Source organism: Rhinolophus ferrumequinum, chromosome 13 (genome assembly GCF_004115265.2).
Source record: "Rhinolophus ferrumequinum isolate MPI-CBG mRhiFer1 chromosome 13, mRhiFer1_v1.p, whole genome shotgun sequence".
In the NCBI taxonomy this organism is placed as follows: Eukaryota; Metazoa; Chordata; class Mammalia; order Chiroptera; family Rhinolophidae; genus Rhinolophus; species Rhinolophus ferrumequinum.
In genome coordinates, this window is record NC_046296.1 from 26694957 (window position 1) to 26711717 (window position 16761).

At 34.9% G+C, this 16761-nt stretch overlaps 1 protein-coding gene across 12 annotated transcripts in view; it reads right to left on the bottom strand.

The window, feature by feature from the left end:
- Positions 1–16761, bottom strand: part of EHBP1 (EH domain binding protein 1) — a 422624-nt gene that overhangs the window by 182881 nt on the left and 222982 nt on the right. For all 12 annotated transcript variants that reach the window (XM_033124978.1, XM_033124981.1, XM_033124988.1 and 9 more), the window contains 2 exons: positions 6055–6236; positions 3292–3431 (listed from right to left, as the gene is read on the bottom strand). In XM_033124978.1, the coding sequence (XP_032980869.1) occupies positions 3292–3431; positions 6055–6236 (322 nt within the window). The remainder of the gene's footprint in view (positions 1–3291; positions 3432–6054; positions 6237–16761) is intronic.

The window sequence follows — 16761 nt, forward strand, 5'->3', positions numbered from 1 at the left end:
TCAATATGTTCCAGATAATGTGCTAGAAGCTAGGGATGAGAAAATGATTAGAACACACATAGTCTCTATCTCTACCTTGAAGGAATTTCATAAAATGGGGAAAATACATATATATATATATATATATATATATATATACACACACACACACACACACACACACACACACAAACATATATATGTATATATATACATATATAATATATATATTATATAAATAATATGTATATAAATACTAGTAACATTCTAAAGAAAGTTTGGATCATCACAAGTTGCATTAAAACAAGTTCTTCAATTAGGGTCGAAGTATTTTAGGCTATCTAAAAGAAAGTTGCTCTCTGGCAGAAATTTTAGAAAATAAGATATATGTGTGTGTGTTTAAGCAGTAACAGTTGCTATGGTATGAATATTTGTGTTCATATTATTTGTGTTATATTATGGTTCATACCATATTATGGTATGAATAAATCCTCAAAATTTGTATGTTGAAATCCTAATTCCCAATGTGACAGATTAGGAGATGGGGCCCTTAGGAGATGATTAGACCACGAATGGAACCCTCATGAATGAGATTAATATCTTTATAGAGAAGGTCCAAAAGAGCTCCCTTGCCCCCTGGCCCCTTCCACCACATGAGGAATATAATGAGAAGCCTATGACCCAGAGCGGCCTCACCTGATCATGCTGGCGCCCTGATCCCAGACTTCCAGCCTCCAGAACTGAGAGAAATAAATTTCTGTTGTTTATCAGCTACCCAATCTATTATATTTTGTTATAGCAGCTCAAGAGAATGGTTTAGCTTTAAATCTAATTATTATTGAATGCCTTCATTAAATCTGTATTTCACTAAAAAATAATGTCCTTTCTTTTCCTTTCAATACCAGCACAGAACTTGTGACATGTTATTACCTTTTTTCCCATTGCTGTGATCAAAACAGTACAACATTGCTCAAAACAGCTATAAAATGTGCTTTTTTTTTTATTCCTACTTATGGTACTAGTGCCTAATTGAGATTTAGTTTTAACTAACAGCCATCTACAAAGAAGAAACTGTATCCTCTAACTAAAAGATCAAATTAAATCCCACTGGAATATAAAAACTCATGCTGTAAGAAAATGCCTGTATTTTCTTAAATGGTATAGTAGTAGCATAAAGGATGGAGTGGTCAATTTAACAGGGAGTAGGCATGAAAGGCTTCTCAGAGTAGGTGGCAACAGAATTAAAATTTGAAGGACAGGTAGAAGGTCATTCGTAGGGGAAGAACACCGACTTACCTTCTTGAAGTACTTCAGCTAGCCAAATAAAACTAAAAACTCAAAGACAGGAAAAACATGGCATTTAAAAAAGTATTGTATAATTGTTGCTGACATCATTATAAACATAATGCAAATGTCAGCATTTATTATTGGAAAAAACAAAACAAAATGTAATTGAAATAAAAATAATAGCCAGGAGGGGATAGAAGGAGGGGTTCAAATAAAGAGAGAATCGTACTGAATCTCTCATATCTTACATGAGGTGAGTCAACACCATTATGTTTCATTTTTAATATAGTAGAGAAATACAGGTTTATTCATTGATCCATCTGGCTTATTTTAGAGGATGCTATTCTAAAACGAAAATAGTATGTTTAACTTTCAAATTACTCTATTAAAATAATACTTAAAGAACATTAGAGAATGGCAAAATGTAAGGTGTGGGTGCAAAAAAAAAATAAGAAAATTTCCAAAATAAAATGTAAATAAAGTAATGTAAGTGAAATTAAGTATGTCAGTTGTCAAGAAATATAACTATTAAAAGGCAAAGACTATAAGGTTGATCAACCAAATATTAATCATAAGAGAAGTGCTTAATACAGATAGGTTAAAAATAAAGTGATAAATACACTGAGAAAATACAAATAAAAGAAAGCATGGGTTGCAAATATCAACATCAGGCAAAATTTCAAGGCAAGAGGCATTAAGTGGGGGCAAAGTGATCAAATTACAATCCACAATGAAGCTATAAGAGAATAAAATTTTATGAACTAAATAATTTAACATTGAAGTTCTCTGTTTTTCATAAACTATACAAAAAGAACGAGAATCTAAATAAATAATATAAATTTGAAGTTTAGTCTAATACCTATATGCTGAATCCAACAAACAGAATATACATGTAAAAAATATTTATGGAAAATTTACAAAAGTAGATCATATATCCAGACTACAAAACACACACACACACACACACAAAAAAAAAACCCTCAAGCATATTTTTTTTTAAAAATTGAAATCTGACAGGCTTCAGAATCTTATATGGTTGAAATTAAACTAGAAATATATAAACAAAACCTACAATAAAACTCTCCTAAATACCCTTGGGTTAAATAAGAAATCAAAATGGCAAATATAAATTAGAAAATAATAATTTATAAAATTCACACAGGAAAAAACATTTATCTTTGCACACAAGTCTGATCAATCCTCTATAACAGATTTCTGGAAGTAGAGTGGAGGTGAAGGTCACTGAAGTTGAGAAAGTCAAGGAAGTCTTTGGCTAGGGAGTTAAATGGGTCATTCAAATAATCAATTGAAATCCCCATATGTTAGTAAGAGTTGAAGTAGAGTCAAGAGACCCATGCCAAAGTGCCCAAGAAATTTGTAAAACCAGTAAGAGGTAAATAGATGATACAAGTCAAGGACTATCAATCCATAAATTTAGAGCAATAAGCTGAAAGGAATATATATTTTTTGTGCTTGATTTTCACTCCGATAATAAAAGTATAACATCAATTTCTTAAGTATGCCAGATTGTCAATAATTATTTATTGACCAATTACTACAAAGAGGTTCTAACACTAAACATTTTAGTATTATGATCAAACCAGTCATAAGGAATAACTGCATGGGAGCTTTTACATATAAGATAAAATGTCCATGAGCTAGGAGAAGGTAGCTAATTAACGTTTCTCATTTCACCCTTAAGGCAGATCTTTCCTTATAGAGGATTCATTCATACATTGACAAAATATGCATGAACAAACTTAGGCTACTTTATACTATAATCAGTAGTTCCAGTAAAGTTTTACGCTTTCTTGATTAACCTTGGACTTGATCTTAAGTTGCTAAAATCTGTCATTGCACATTAAATAACAAACTTTTCAGAGAGCTAAATAGCATATTACATTAGAAAGGCTTAAGGAAGAAAAAATACCTTGTTCGTGGAATTGTTTTTTCCTGGAAACAAGAATGAGTTTTTCAACTTTAGAAAAAAAGAAAATCTTTTAAGTTAATGCTAATAAAACCAACCTGTGATTTTTGCTGCCTTTTCCTCTTGGTTCACTCGGTTCTCGTCATCTTCTTCATTATCTTCTTCAAAGTCATCTAAATTGCCAATGTCAGCCTGCTTCATACTCATCAAACTAGCCAAACTTTGCATGTCTTCATCCCTACATCAACGATTTACAACACAGTTCATTAAATGACATTGCTTGAAAAAGGATTGCTTCTTAAAAAAAATATTAATATATTCCTTCTCTCTATATGTTGTCTTTTTAAACACTTCTACAATACTACTGAAAAATCTAAATACTCATATTTATTAATTTTTAAGTGATATATTTAATCAATAAAAAGCAAACAGGATTAAAAACTAACTGGTCAGGAGTTACTATAACTCTGCTGCAGACCTACGGAAAACTACAATTTTCTTCATAGGATTAAAGTATGGTTTCCTAATCATGAAGTCCAGAAACAAAATTTTGTTTCTTAAAACAGAAATGGTTTGCAAATCAGGTGAGATCTAGAGTTTAAAATATTCAAACTTTTATAAGGAATTACAACAGAAATTCTTAATCTGAAGTCCATGAATCCTTTTGGTTTTTGTGGATAAGAGGATAAGAAGTATTATAATAGAGAAGCATCTTAAAATAAATAGCCTTTTTAAGAATTACAAGATGAAAAATGACCTGGGTTGATTATAAGTTAAATGCCATATATTTGATAAAATGTAAAGATTTATAAAGTTTACATTAAATACTCTAAACATCAAATAATTTAAGTTTTCTTGATCTATCATTTTTCACTTTAAATTTCAAACAAACTACAGTGAATGAAACCTATTTCTAACATGTTATATGCAAACTAAATTTCAATCTGGTATACTACCCCAAAACACAGAAAGTCAAGTTAAAACACTGTTTTTCATGTTCTTAGCACAATAAAAAACAAAACAAAACACTGCTTCTTTTGTAAAGTAAAGGTTGTTAATGAAGGTGGACTTTGAAGGAGTCCCCTTCAAAGGATCTTCTCTGATTTTGTTTTCTCTCTTCTTCCTCTGTTTCCTTTCTTTTCTTTTTGGCTTGAACTTCAGGGTAAGGTCTTTATTTTTAATTTCTCAATATTTAAGTCTACAACTTAAGGTCCTGAGATGAAAGACTAATTGCTTCCATTCTTTTAAACATGGTATGACTTTGCAGACTAAACTGGTTTTTGAAATTCTTTGCATTTTATCTCATATAAGCTTAGAGTTAAAATCATTTCCCCGTTTTAAAATAAGTTAGTGACACAAAGTCTACATGAACAAAAAAGGTTGTGTTACCATATATGACTACCTTACAAATTGCTCACCTGTCAATGGGGGATAATTTCAAGATATAACATTATTCTTAAAACGTTAACTTGCTTAATTTTACCTCTTTAATTTCCTCATATTTTAACCCTGAAAATTTTTCTTGGGAAAAGATAAAAAGGCAAGGAACAAGGAGGTAGAAAGAAAGTTTGAGGTGTTCTGAGAGAATTCTTCACTCAAATTGAAATATTTGGTTTGACTGAATTTCCTCTCCCTCATATTCCTATGAATGGTTCTAATTCACTGCTTCTGCCCGTGGAAAGGAGTCCACCTTCAAAGGATCTTCTCTGATTTTGTTTTCTCTCTTCTTCCTCTGTTTCCTTTCTTTTCTTTTTGGCTTGAACTTCAGGGTAAGGTCTTTATTTTTAATTTCTCAATATTTAAGTCTACAACTTAAGGTCCTGAGATGAAAGACTAATTGCTTCCATTCTGCACTGTCTCCTATCACACTCATTTAGAAGCCAACTTTCCAGAGAAGAGGCTTACTGTTACGGTATCTACCAAATCATTGCTGCCCTGTAGATGAGTGCCAAATATCTCATTTTGACTGACGCACAGAATCCACTCTAATCAGTCAAGTACACATGACCAATTATAGTAAGCACATTCCATTAGGTCAAATACATTCAGAACTGTGATTCAAATTGGATTGAAATGTTCATAGCTGCCTTCTTCCCCTCACCATAGCACAGAATTTGCATTTCTCCTCTCCCTGAATCTTCCACTCCACATAGGTACTAACCCTTTCACTATATATATTCAAAACATGCACTTACCCTTGACTTGACTGTATGCTACAACTAGGGTCAATGTTAGCTTTCTTTTTTCAACTGTTCTAGGTATGTCCACATCTCATTTTATCCAGTTATAATTGTACTCTTTTAGGAGACCAGAACTGGGTATAGAAATTATCCTGCTGCAATGCCTATTCAATGATTTATGAAAATGATAGTGATTATAACAAAATGTATCTAACTGTACCTTGCTATACAATTTGTGGAAGGCTGAGCCAAAGAACATGAATTGGCAAAAGTTCTTTTAGTTCTTTCATCCGTCTTATCCTAAACTTTTCATTTTGGGTTCCTCTAATGCCTTAGCTGCATCACGCAGCTCTAACAAATTGAATCGTCTGTATTTCAGAGTACAACCACTTTACACTGAAGACACTGAAACATAAAACGAACCTGTATGATATCTTATAATATACAATTTTAAATTTCAAACTTGCTGTAATCACTTTTATAGAGTTCATTCTCTAGAGTCAAAGAGGCTATAAATAACAAGGAGTTCATTTAATTCAGCCTCTGTAACAAAGACTGGCAAGAATGATTGGTATGTGGTAGGATGTTCTCAACCGCTGCCAGTCTACTGAGTCACAAACTATTTACCTGCAGTGTTTTAAAACACACTCTGAAGCAACTTATTTTACCAAAGAAACTTACGTGGCTTTTCCTTCCCGAAGGAAAATGCAAGATAATGAAAACTGGAGAGTGGCAGACACAACTTTTTTAGACAATGGCTTGAATTTTAACTTGACATCAGTCTGAGTTGGCATAGGGCTTGCATACTGTTTCATGTTGATGCTGCTAGTAGCAAGAGCTTTTCTTCGACCAGAAGGGGATTCCTGGAAGATAAAAAATTATTATGTAATTTGATGTTTTTTATAGCCAAATATTTTAAAATACTATTTTAATAAGATGATTAAATAACAATTGAGACTTCCTTCTCCAATGAATTCCTATAACACATAATGAAAAGAATTGTGATGAGGTTATATCACACCTTTTATATAATTAGGTAAGGCAGATATAAAATTGGCGAGAGCTGGCCCAGGCAGAAATGGGGAAGACTTGAACAACCCTCAATAACTCAGGAAAGGAAAAGCAAGGAATGCAAAATAGGACATAACGTCTTCAGGGTTCCTGGAGAAAGCACACGGCTACGTATCAAAAGCTCTGAATAATCATTTTCCTTCCTTTGATTATATTTAATGTAACCTATTTATATTATAATGCAAATATAATATTAGGTTACATTAAACCTTTCTTGACTACCAACAACTTTTTATAGAACTCCTCCAGCCTTGGGGGCATTCTACCTCGTTTTTGCCTGAAGTATCTGAATTCTATCTATCCTATAATTTGAGCCTTATTTCTTCCTGGGGCCTCTTCTGATCACTCCAGTCTATAGTTTTCTCTCTTCCCTAAGATCACATACATCAAGGAAGAAACAGTTGTTTTTTCAGATCCTATGGCAGACACTGCTAACCAACCCCAGCAGATCTCAAAATTCTTCTCTACACAGCTATTGCCAATTCATCAGAAATGGAACACAAAATGAATCCTATCTGCTATCAAAGACGTTTAACATTCCATTAATAAGCTACTTGGTTTCAAAATTATCCTTTACAGAATAATAGACTAGAAGAAGAATAAAAGGACAGCAAACTAATGATTGGGCATTACCAATGTATAAGATACAGTGTCAATTCTGGAGAGATATAATGATGAAAAAGACACAATCCCTGACTATGTGTTCTAATGGCAAGGGGAAATTTTAGATGTAGGATAATTTATGAATAATGTAAATCAGAGGCCATATACCATCATTAATATAAACCAGAAGGCATATACCAGCATTCCTTAAGGTTACTGGTCTACGAGTCCAGACCTAAACTAAGGCCTAATTTCCAGGCTACACGACCTCGAGTAAGTCAATAAACTTGAGCCTCAGTAACCTTTCCTATAAAATAAGCCTAAACAAATCCATTCAAGCTCTACAATAGTTTTCTATAAAATTACTTGGTTTTCCAACCAAGGCAGCAGAAATTAATTCATTAACCTTCGAATTATTATTTAATAAATCTTTATTTGTCCTATGATTGACAAACTTGTCTAAAGTTAGGACATACTAATTTAATCAAAACACTAAAACAGCCTTTTAAAAAATTTGACATTTCTACCAGCAGAACAAGTAAACATATGTAGGCACCCCTAAAGAAAGAATATCTTGTTTTAAAATGTAGTTTTATCTGTCAGATTATGCACAGCAATATTATACGCAATTATTAGTGCACGTAGATACCTTATGAATGAATTTCAAAAATGCATCAAGCACTTGAGAAGGATTTAAGCCCTCTCAGAAGAAATACTTAAGAATATGCAAATGCCCGCAATTGAATCAAGTTGAACAGATGTGACTATCCCAAACAATCAAGTGTTCTTTCCCTGGTCGCTGTCAATCAAAGAATAAGATTAAGGTCCAAGGTTCTGACAATGTGCAAAATGAAAACTACATCAGGAAGTATCAATTTATTACACCGATATGAACAGTAATCTCATATTATACCTTTAGAATAGCTAACAACTTCTACATATAATATAGGACTTAAAGCCTCTGTTTTGAAAGCATGACAAAGTGCCACATATTATTTTCAGATTTTGTTAAACAAATCTGTTTTACTAATTATGACATTGATCCCTTAATAGTAATTATTTAATTTTATAACCAAATAATCAAACTATAAGAAATTGAAATAATATGGAATGAGCATAATTTTGAAAGCCCAGTTTAAGGATGAGTCCTGCAAAATCTAGAGTTCTGATGAACATTTTGTCAATTTCATTTTTTAGATAAAAAAATTAAAAAGGTTTTCTGCTTAACTAAGGGAATTTTTAAGTATTTGGTAAATTGGTGTCTCTGAAACAACAGGAAATAAAGCCACTAAATTCTAAACACAATTAGCTTTACTACTTAATTAAAAGCAGTAACTTGCTCAGCAATACTGAAAATAACCCTTTATAAGGTCTGGGCAGGTGAGCAGAACAGAGAGCTCTTTTGAGTCTACAACATCCATGGCTAATATTAACACAGGATCTCACTAATATCTGTGTCCTTGGGAAAAGGGGTCTGAATGATGTTTTTACTAGTCCTTCACCCAGCTAAAGACATTGTTTTCCTCCTTAAAATTAGCTATTTCATAAAAGTATACCTGAAAAAGAATAGTAATGAGAAAAATATGAGGATCTTTCACAACTCTAATCCCAGCGCCATGATTCTTCACTTTTTATAACCATTGAGTCTAAATCTTTACCCACCCAAGTTGGATGTCATTGCTATCAACAGTTCTAAAAAGAAGAATGACATAACTGATTGCAGTGCTATATGAGCATATCATTTGTGTCCTATAGTCCTCTTTAAATGAGTAAGGGTCAGCTAGGTAATTGGGATGGGAAGTACTTAATATTTTTAGAAATACAGGGCCTATCTCTAGTTTTACTAATTTAAGATCTCTAGGGGTGGGATATAGCATCCAAGCTCCCTAGTTTTATTTTTGTTGTTTAATAAACACCGAAATTTAAGAACTTCTACTTTAGGGATTTTGAAGTAATTCCCCAAATACTGCCATTTGTATATCTTCTTGGGTGAGGTATCTCTTAAGGTTTTTTTGTCCCATTTTTAAAATCAATTTGTTTTCTTACTGTTGAGCTTTAAGATTTCTTTGTATATTTAGGAATTATCAGATGTGTCTTTTATAAATTTCTTCTCGTTCTCTTAAAATTGGTTTTTTGCATAGCAGAAGTTCTTAATTTTAATGAAATCCAGCTTATCCACTACTTCTATTATGGATCATGCCTTTGGTGGTGTAGATAAAAAGGCATGACCACACCCAAGGTCATCTAGGTTTTCTCCTGTGTTGTCTTCTAGGAGATTTATAGTTTTGCATTTTACATTTAGGGCTATTATTCATTTTAATTTTTGTCAAGAATGTAAGGTATATTTCTCGATTCTTTTTTTGTGAGGATGTCCAGTTGGTCCAGCACCATTTATTGAAAAAATTACCTTTGACCAATTGTATTGCCTTTGCTCCTTTGTCAAAGGTACGTTGCCTATATTTATGGGGGTCTATTGCTGGGCTCTCTATTCTGTTCCATAGATCTCATTGTCCTTTCATAAATACCATAATGTCTTGGACTGTAGCTTTAAGTTAGTTTGATGTCAGGTGGTATCAGTTGTCCAATCAATGTTCTTTTTTTTTTTTAAACAGGACTTTATTGGGGAACAGTGTGTACTTCCAGGAGTTTTTTTTTTTCCCAAGTCAAGTTGTTGCCCTTTCAGTCTTAGTTGTGGAGGGCGCAGCTCAGCTCCAGGTCCAGTTGCCGCTGCTAGTTGCAGGGGGCACAGCCCACCATCCCTTGCGGGACTTGAGGAGTTGAACCGTCAACCTTGTGATTGAGAGGACGCGCTCCAACCAACTGAGCCATCCGGGAGCTCAGCGGCAGCTCAGCTCAAGGTGCCCTGTTCAATCTTAGTTGCAGGGGGCGGAGCCCACGACGGGACTCGAGGAATTGAACTGGCAACCTTGTGGTTGAGAGCCCACTGGCCCATGTGGGGATCGAACCGGCAGCCTTCGGAGTTAGGAGCATGGAGCTCCAACCGCCTGAGCCACCAGGCCAGACCCTAACCATTGTTCTTATTCTTCAGTATTGTGTTAGTTATTCTGGGTCTTTTGCCTTTCCATATAAACTTTAGAACCAATTTGTCAATATCCATTAAATCACTTGCTGGTATTTTTGTTGGGATCGCATGGAATCAATAGATCAAGTTGGGATGAACTGACATCCAGACATTCAATATGAATATTGAATCTTCATAGCCATGAACATGGAATATCTCTCCATTTAGTTCTTTGACTTCATTATCAGAGTTTTGTAGTATTCCTCATACAGATCTTATACATAGTTTGTTAGATTTATACCTAAGTGTTTTCATTTTTGGGTGTGCTAATGTAAATGGAATTGTGTTTTTAATTTCAAATTCCACTTGCTCACTGATGGTATATAGGAAAGCAATTGACTTCTATATGGAACCTTGTATCCTGCAAACCTGCTTTATAATCATTTATTAATTCCAGAAGTCTTCACATTAATTCTTTTGAATTTTCTACATAAATGATCACGTATTCTGTAAACAAAGGCAATTTTTCATGCATTCCTTCCCAATCTGTATACTTTTCATCTCCTTTTCTTGTCTTTATTACATCAGCAAGGACTTTTAGTACAATGCTGAAAAGGAGTAATGAGGACGGACCTCCTTGTCTGGTACCTGATCTTAGTGGGAAAGCTTTGAATTTCTCACCATTAAGTATGATGTTAACTATGGGGATTTTGGAGATATTCTTATCAAGTTGAGGCACTTCCCCTGTATTCCTACCTGGATGAGAGGTTTTTTGGTTTTTTTTGTTTTTATCATTAATGGGTGTTGGATTTTGTCAAATGCTTTATCTGCATCTATTGATATAATCATGTGAGGTTTTTTTTCAGTCTGTTCATGTGACGTTATTATACTGATTTTCAAATACTGAACCAGCCTCGCATCCCTGGATAAATCCCATTTGATTTTAGTATATAATTCTTTTCATATTTTTTGGATTCAATTTGCTAATCTGTTGAGAAGTTTTGTATCTATGTTATGAGAGGTACTGGTCTGTAGTTTTCTTATAATGTCATTGTTTGGTTTTCATATAGGTTAATGCTGGCTTCATAGAATGAGTTAGGAAGTATTCCCTCTGCTTCTATCCTCTGAAAGAGATTGTAGAGAATTGGTATAATTTCTTCCTTAAATGTTTGGTAGAATTTATCTGTGAACCCCTTTGGGCCTATTGCTTTCTGTATACTCTCTCTACAAAATATATATATATATATATATTTTTTATTGGGGAAGGGGAACAGGACTTTATTGGGGAACAGTGTGTACTTCTAGGACTTTTTTTTCCAAGTCAAGTTGTCGTCCTTTCAATCTTAGCTGTGAAGGGTGCCGTTCAGCTTCAAGTTGTTGTCCTTTCAGTCTTAGTTGTGGAGGGGCAGCTCAGCTCCAGGTCCAGTTGCTGTTGCTAGTTGCAGGGGGCGCAGCCCACCATTCCTTGTGGAAGTCGAACCAGCAACCTTGTGGTTGAGAGGACGCACTCCAACCAACTGAGCCATCCGGGAGCTCAGTGGCAGCTCAGCTCAAGGTGCCGTGTTCAATCTTAGTTGCAGTTGGCGCTGCCCACCATCCCTTGCGGGACTCGAGGAATCGAATGGCAACCTTGTGGTTGAGAGCCGGCACTCCAACCAACAAATGAGCCATCCCAGAGGCAGCTCAGCTCAAGGTGCAGTGTTCAATCTTAGTTGCAGGGGGCGGAGCCCACCATCCCTTGCGGGACTCGAGGAATTGAACTAGCAACCTTGTGGTTGAGAGCCCACTGGCCCATGTGGGGATCGAACCGGTAGCCTTCGGAGTTAGGAGCATGGAGCTCTAACCACCTGAGCCACCAGGGCTGGCCCTACAAAATATTTTAATGAGAAAAGTGTTACTGTTTTACAAATCTCTTTAACGTCTAAACGTCTCTCTAAAATCTCTTTAATGTCTGGTTTAACAGACAGCTGGATTATCATACCTACTCCCATATTCAATCTCTGTGATATGTTGTTTTGGATGAAGTATATGAAGAAAATCCAGCCTCATATAGATATGCAGCTGGAAAAGATAAAAGTATTTTAATGATCTTTTCAGGTAATTTTGGGTCTTCTTTGATAATATACCAAAAGTCCACAAGTGGCAGTTTCTTAAAGGTTAAGAGTAATGTGGAATCTGAAATCACATCAATAAACTTTTCAAATTCTGTTAAATTAAACTCCATTGTTTATCATGAATGTTGAATGAATTTTTTACTAATGTACATACAATCTTGTAACATCACACACTTTAGTTATTTGGAAAATACTGATTCTTCGAATTATACAGATATTCTAAATGTTGTCACATTTCATTGTACAATACCAAAATAATCATATTTGTTTATATCACTACCTATTCCATCAGAAAACTGATGGAAAATGTTTATTATATTTCGATGTATAAACCATACTCACATCTTTTCAAGTATCGTTGTCTATTGCTTATATATAACTTTTCATTTTTCAGTTAGCAATGTGAAAATTTAGGTATCATAGGTTGGGAAGAAATGTATCATAAACTTTCCCATTAAAATTAACAGAAATAAAAATTAAAAAAAGGTCCCTATTCACCCAGGCCCCTTCCCCAGCCCACCTACAGTCAGAAGCTAGGATGGGCCCTGACTTGGCTGGGCTTTGCCAGAATGAGCTATGATCACTTCCAGTGCTATACCCTTGGGGCAGCTGGGTTCTTCCTGGGGTCTGGGCAGGACAGAACTGGTGAGGCAGAGGGCTGAAGGAAATGGTGGAGGGTGCTGTGAACACCTCCCCAGAGAGCAGGCAGGAAGGATGACAGACAAGGCCACTAGAAGGACAGCCCCTCCCAGCCCTACTCACACACTGTTGATCCCTGCAGAACGAGATCCTTCTGCAGGCTAACGTGCCGCCTTCCCCAGGTATTCCTCAGAGCACTGGGGGACTATCGTGCTTACGTTAGGGAGTACAAGTTTTTCAAAATTCGAATTTTCTCTTAAAAGTTTTAATTTTATCATTAGCAACAAATAATTTCAGTTGCTTACTTTTAAGTAGTAGGCTTACTTTCTTCAGTTTCAAGAAAATGTTTGTCAAATAAATACCCAATTGTGAATAACCAGTTTTCTTGTTATTTTTTTTAATTAAAGTTTATTGGGGTGACAACTGTTAGTAAAGTTAAATCGGTTTCACTGTTACTCATTTCTTTAAGTAAAAATGGTGTTGGGGGGAGGGAAGTGATTACAAGTGAAATAATCACATGAGTGTTTTTTCTTGAATAATTTTGTTCTTTGCAACGCTTTGTAAGTGCTTTATGCATACTTCCCATTTTGGCACAAAGAATATTAGAAAGACTAATGCTCAGGGGTCGAAATTTAATGAAATTAAAAATTTTATTATGACATCAAGAACATACTTAGACGAAACCCATGTGAGGGCTAGCTCCTGGTTATAAATTTTCAAGGGTGATAATCGCTTTTACCCATTAATGCTGAGACTAGAAGAGGTGATTTTCCTCATTGCCTTCTTTTGTGCAGTGAGTTTATTTCTTCTTCATCCTTATACTGATAGTACAGCTCTGGGATGCCTGCTTTGTGCAACAAAGGGATCTTATTAGACCTTCCATCTTGGGAAAATGGGAGATGCTAGACTTTTTCTGCATCTCCACACAGCAGTAACAGCAGTAAATCACAGTTCAGTAGATAGCCTCAGTGGGAAAGCTATGATGAATGCTTATCTTCTAGACTTCCTGCTTTCAATTTTTTAAAAAAACTTCTTTGGATTCTTTCTATCTGTGTCATTTCAGGAGTGATTTATAAAGATCATTTGGTCATATTTCACCCAAGCTTTTAGCTCTTTTCCAACAGGAGAGTTACTCATGCTATCTAGTCTTTTTTTTTTTTTTTAACTTTTTTTTTATTAGTTTCAGGTGCACAAAGCAATGTAATAGTTAGACATTTATCATTTATATCCCTCACACAGTGACAACCCTCCTCCTCCCATCCACTACCCCTCTGAAATCGCACACAGCCATTAGAGACATTTCCACTGTCTCTATTCCTAAAACTGTACTCCGCTTCTTGTAACTATATATATATATATAAAAAATTGTAGTTGACATTCATTATCGTTCAGCTTCAGTTTCAGGTGTACAGTACAGTGATCAGGCGTCTACATCATCCCTGAGGTGATCTCCATTGGATACTCTACAAAATCTTTATAACATTATTGATTACATTCCCCAAATTGACTTTTGTATCCCCATGGCAATCTTGTGGTTACCGACTATACTTTCTAATCCCCTCACTTTCCCCTTATCCCCAACCCCACTTCCATCTAGCAACCCTCAGTTTTTCCTCTATGTCTCTGTGACTGTTTCTGATTAGTTCATTCATTTATTCTTTTCTTTAGATTCCACATATAAGTGAGATCATATGGTATTTGTCTTTCTCTGTCAGACTTATTTCACTTAACATAACGTTCTCTAGGTCCATCCATATTGTTGCAAATGGTAAGATTTCATTCTTCTTTATGGCTGCGTAATACTCCACTGTATAAATGTACCACAGTTTCTTAATCCAGTCATCTACCGATGGGCATTTCAGCTGTTTCCATGTCTTGGCTATTGTGTATAGTGCTACAATAAACATAGGGGTGCATAAATTATTTTGAATTAGAGTTTTGGATTTCTCCAGATGGATATCTAGGAGTGGAACTGCTGGGTCATAAGGTAGTTCCATTTTCAGATTTTTGAAATACCTCCATACTGTTTTCCATAATGGCTGCACCAATCTGCAATCCCACCAACAGTACACAAGGGTTCCCTTTTCTCCACAGCCTCGCCAGCAGTTGTTGTTTGTTGATTTATTAATGATAGCCATTTTAACTGGGGTAAGGTGGTATCTCATTGTGGTTTTTATTTGCATTTCTCTGATGGTTAGTGAGATTGAGCATTTTTTCATATGTCTGTTTGCCATCTGTATATCCTTCTTAGAAAAATGTCTCTTCATATCCTCTGCCCATTTTTTAATTGGGTTGTTTGTTTTTTGGAGTCGAGTGAGTTTTTTATAAATTTTGGATATTAACCCCTTATCGGACATATCATTGGCAAATATCTTCTCCCATTCAGTAGGATCCCTTTTTGTTTTATTGATGGTTTCTCCTTTGCTATGAAAAAGCTTTTTAGCTTGATGTAATCCCACATGTTTATTTTTTCTCTTACTTCCCTTGCCCGAGAGGATGTGTCAGTAAAAATCTTATTCCGGGTAACGTCTGTAAAGTATCTTCCTATATTTTCTTCTAGGAATTTTATGGTTTCAGATCTTACATTTAAGTCTTGAATCCACTTTGAATTCATGTTATCTAGTCTTGCCAGAAGCGGAATTCTTCATTTGAATTTTACAAGAACATAACTAAGAATTTTGATAAAGAAATGGCCATGGACAACAAAGTTCACGTGTCTCACACTGACTCACTTGTCTTCAATTTAGTAATTCTTAGTGACTTATTAGGATTGTTTGAGAATTTATTTTATTGGAATTTTCCAGATGTGAACCTCTGATGAACAATACACCTATACCATTCTCGTTTTATCTGTTTTGATGTTATGTCTCAACATCACCGTAAGCAAGTAGTCAGTACCTGATGATAAATCAGTGCTTGCCATACATACCCTTCTTGAGTCTCACAGTCTAATGCCTGACTCTGTTCATTCTTGTCCATTAGAACTCTAAATTCTGATTCTGTACAACTAAATCAGGGCACCAAGAAATGAAGTGACAGGCAGAGAGAATTCTGAACAACATTGGAAAGACGTGTGACCAGACTAGTGCTTAAAATTCTTCATTATTAGATCTTGCCCTCTGTCTTATGACTATGTGAATTATTTCGCAGTAAAGAACTAACATATCCAAGTATTTATGAAAATATCCATTTTCTCTACTGACTCAAGAACCAAAATGGTCAAATGATATGATAACATGGAGTTAGAAGGGATCTTAGAAGTTTCTTAATCCGAGCCTGTGACCCCAATGCACAAACAGCATCCCTAACTGCCCATTATCATATTTGTTTCCTGGTACTTTTCATTCAAATTCAACCTAAAAACTCCCAAGAATTTGTTATTTCTAAAACAAAATAACTTGGTGCAATACAATGTCAATGCCAGCAATTTTATTTATTCTAAAATACTTATTGAGAGCCTATTATGTGTCTGCCGCGCTCTCATTTAACTCTGTGATAACAGTTTAAACTTTATTTTCAAATGATAAAAAGTCAATCTAGAAGTCAAACCGTCCTAACTAAAATTGTGATGCTGGTCCTTTGAGCTATCACAAGCACCACATTTCTCGGGCCATGCTGAAAAGATCTTTGCTTCATCAGCAGACCAAAATGGAATACTACAGAATTTAATTTGGAGTCCATGGAGCAATTAAATGCTGAAGCAGACATGCCACAGGGAGCTCTCTCAACCACACAGACTTAATTAGAAACCATATCAGCTAAAATAACCAACTTAGATGATCGGATGGAAGAGTTCGGTAGCACAAATGCAAATTACAAGAATCAGTATTAAAAATCTGTTTAGATATGTACTCAAAAAGGTTTATAAGAATATATTGATTTTAGAATACAATCTAACATCCCCCTTAAAAAAATCCAAATAAAAAAATCCTCCATCTT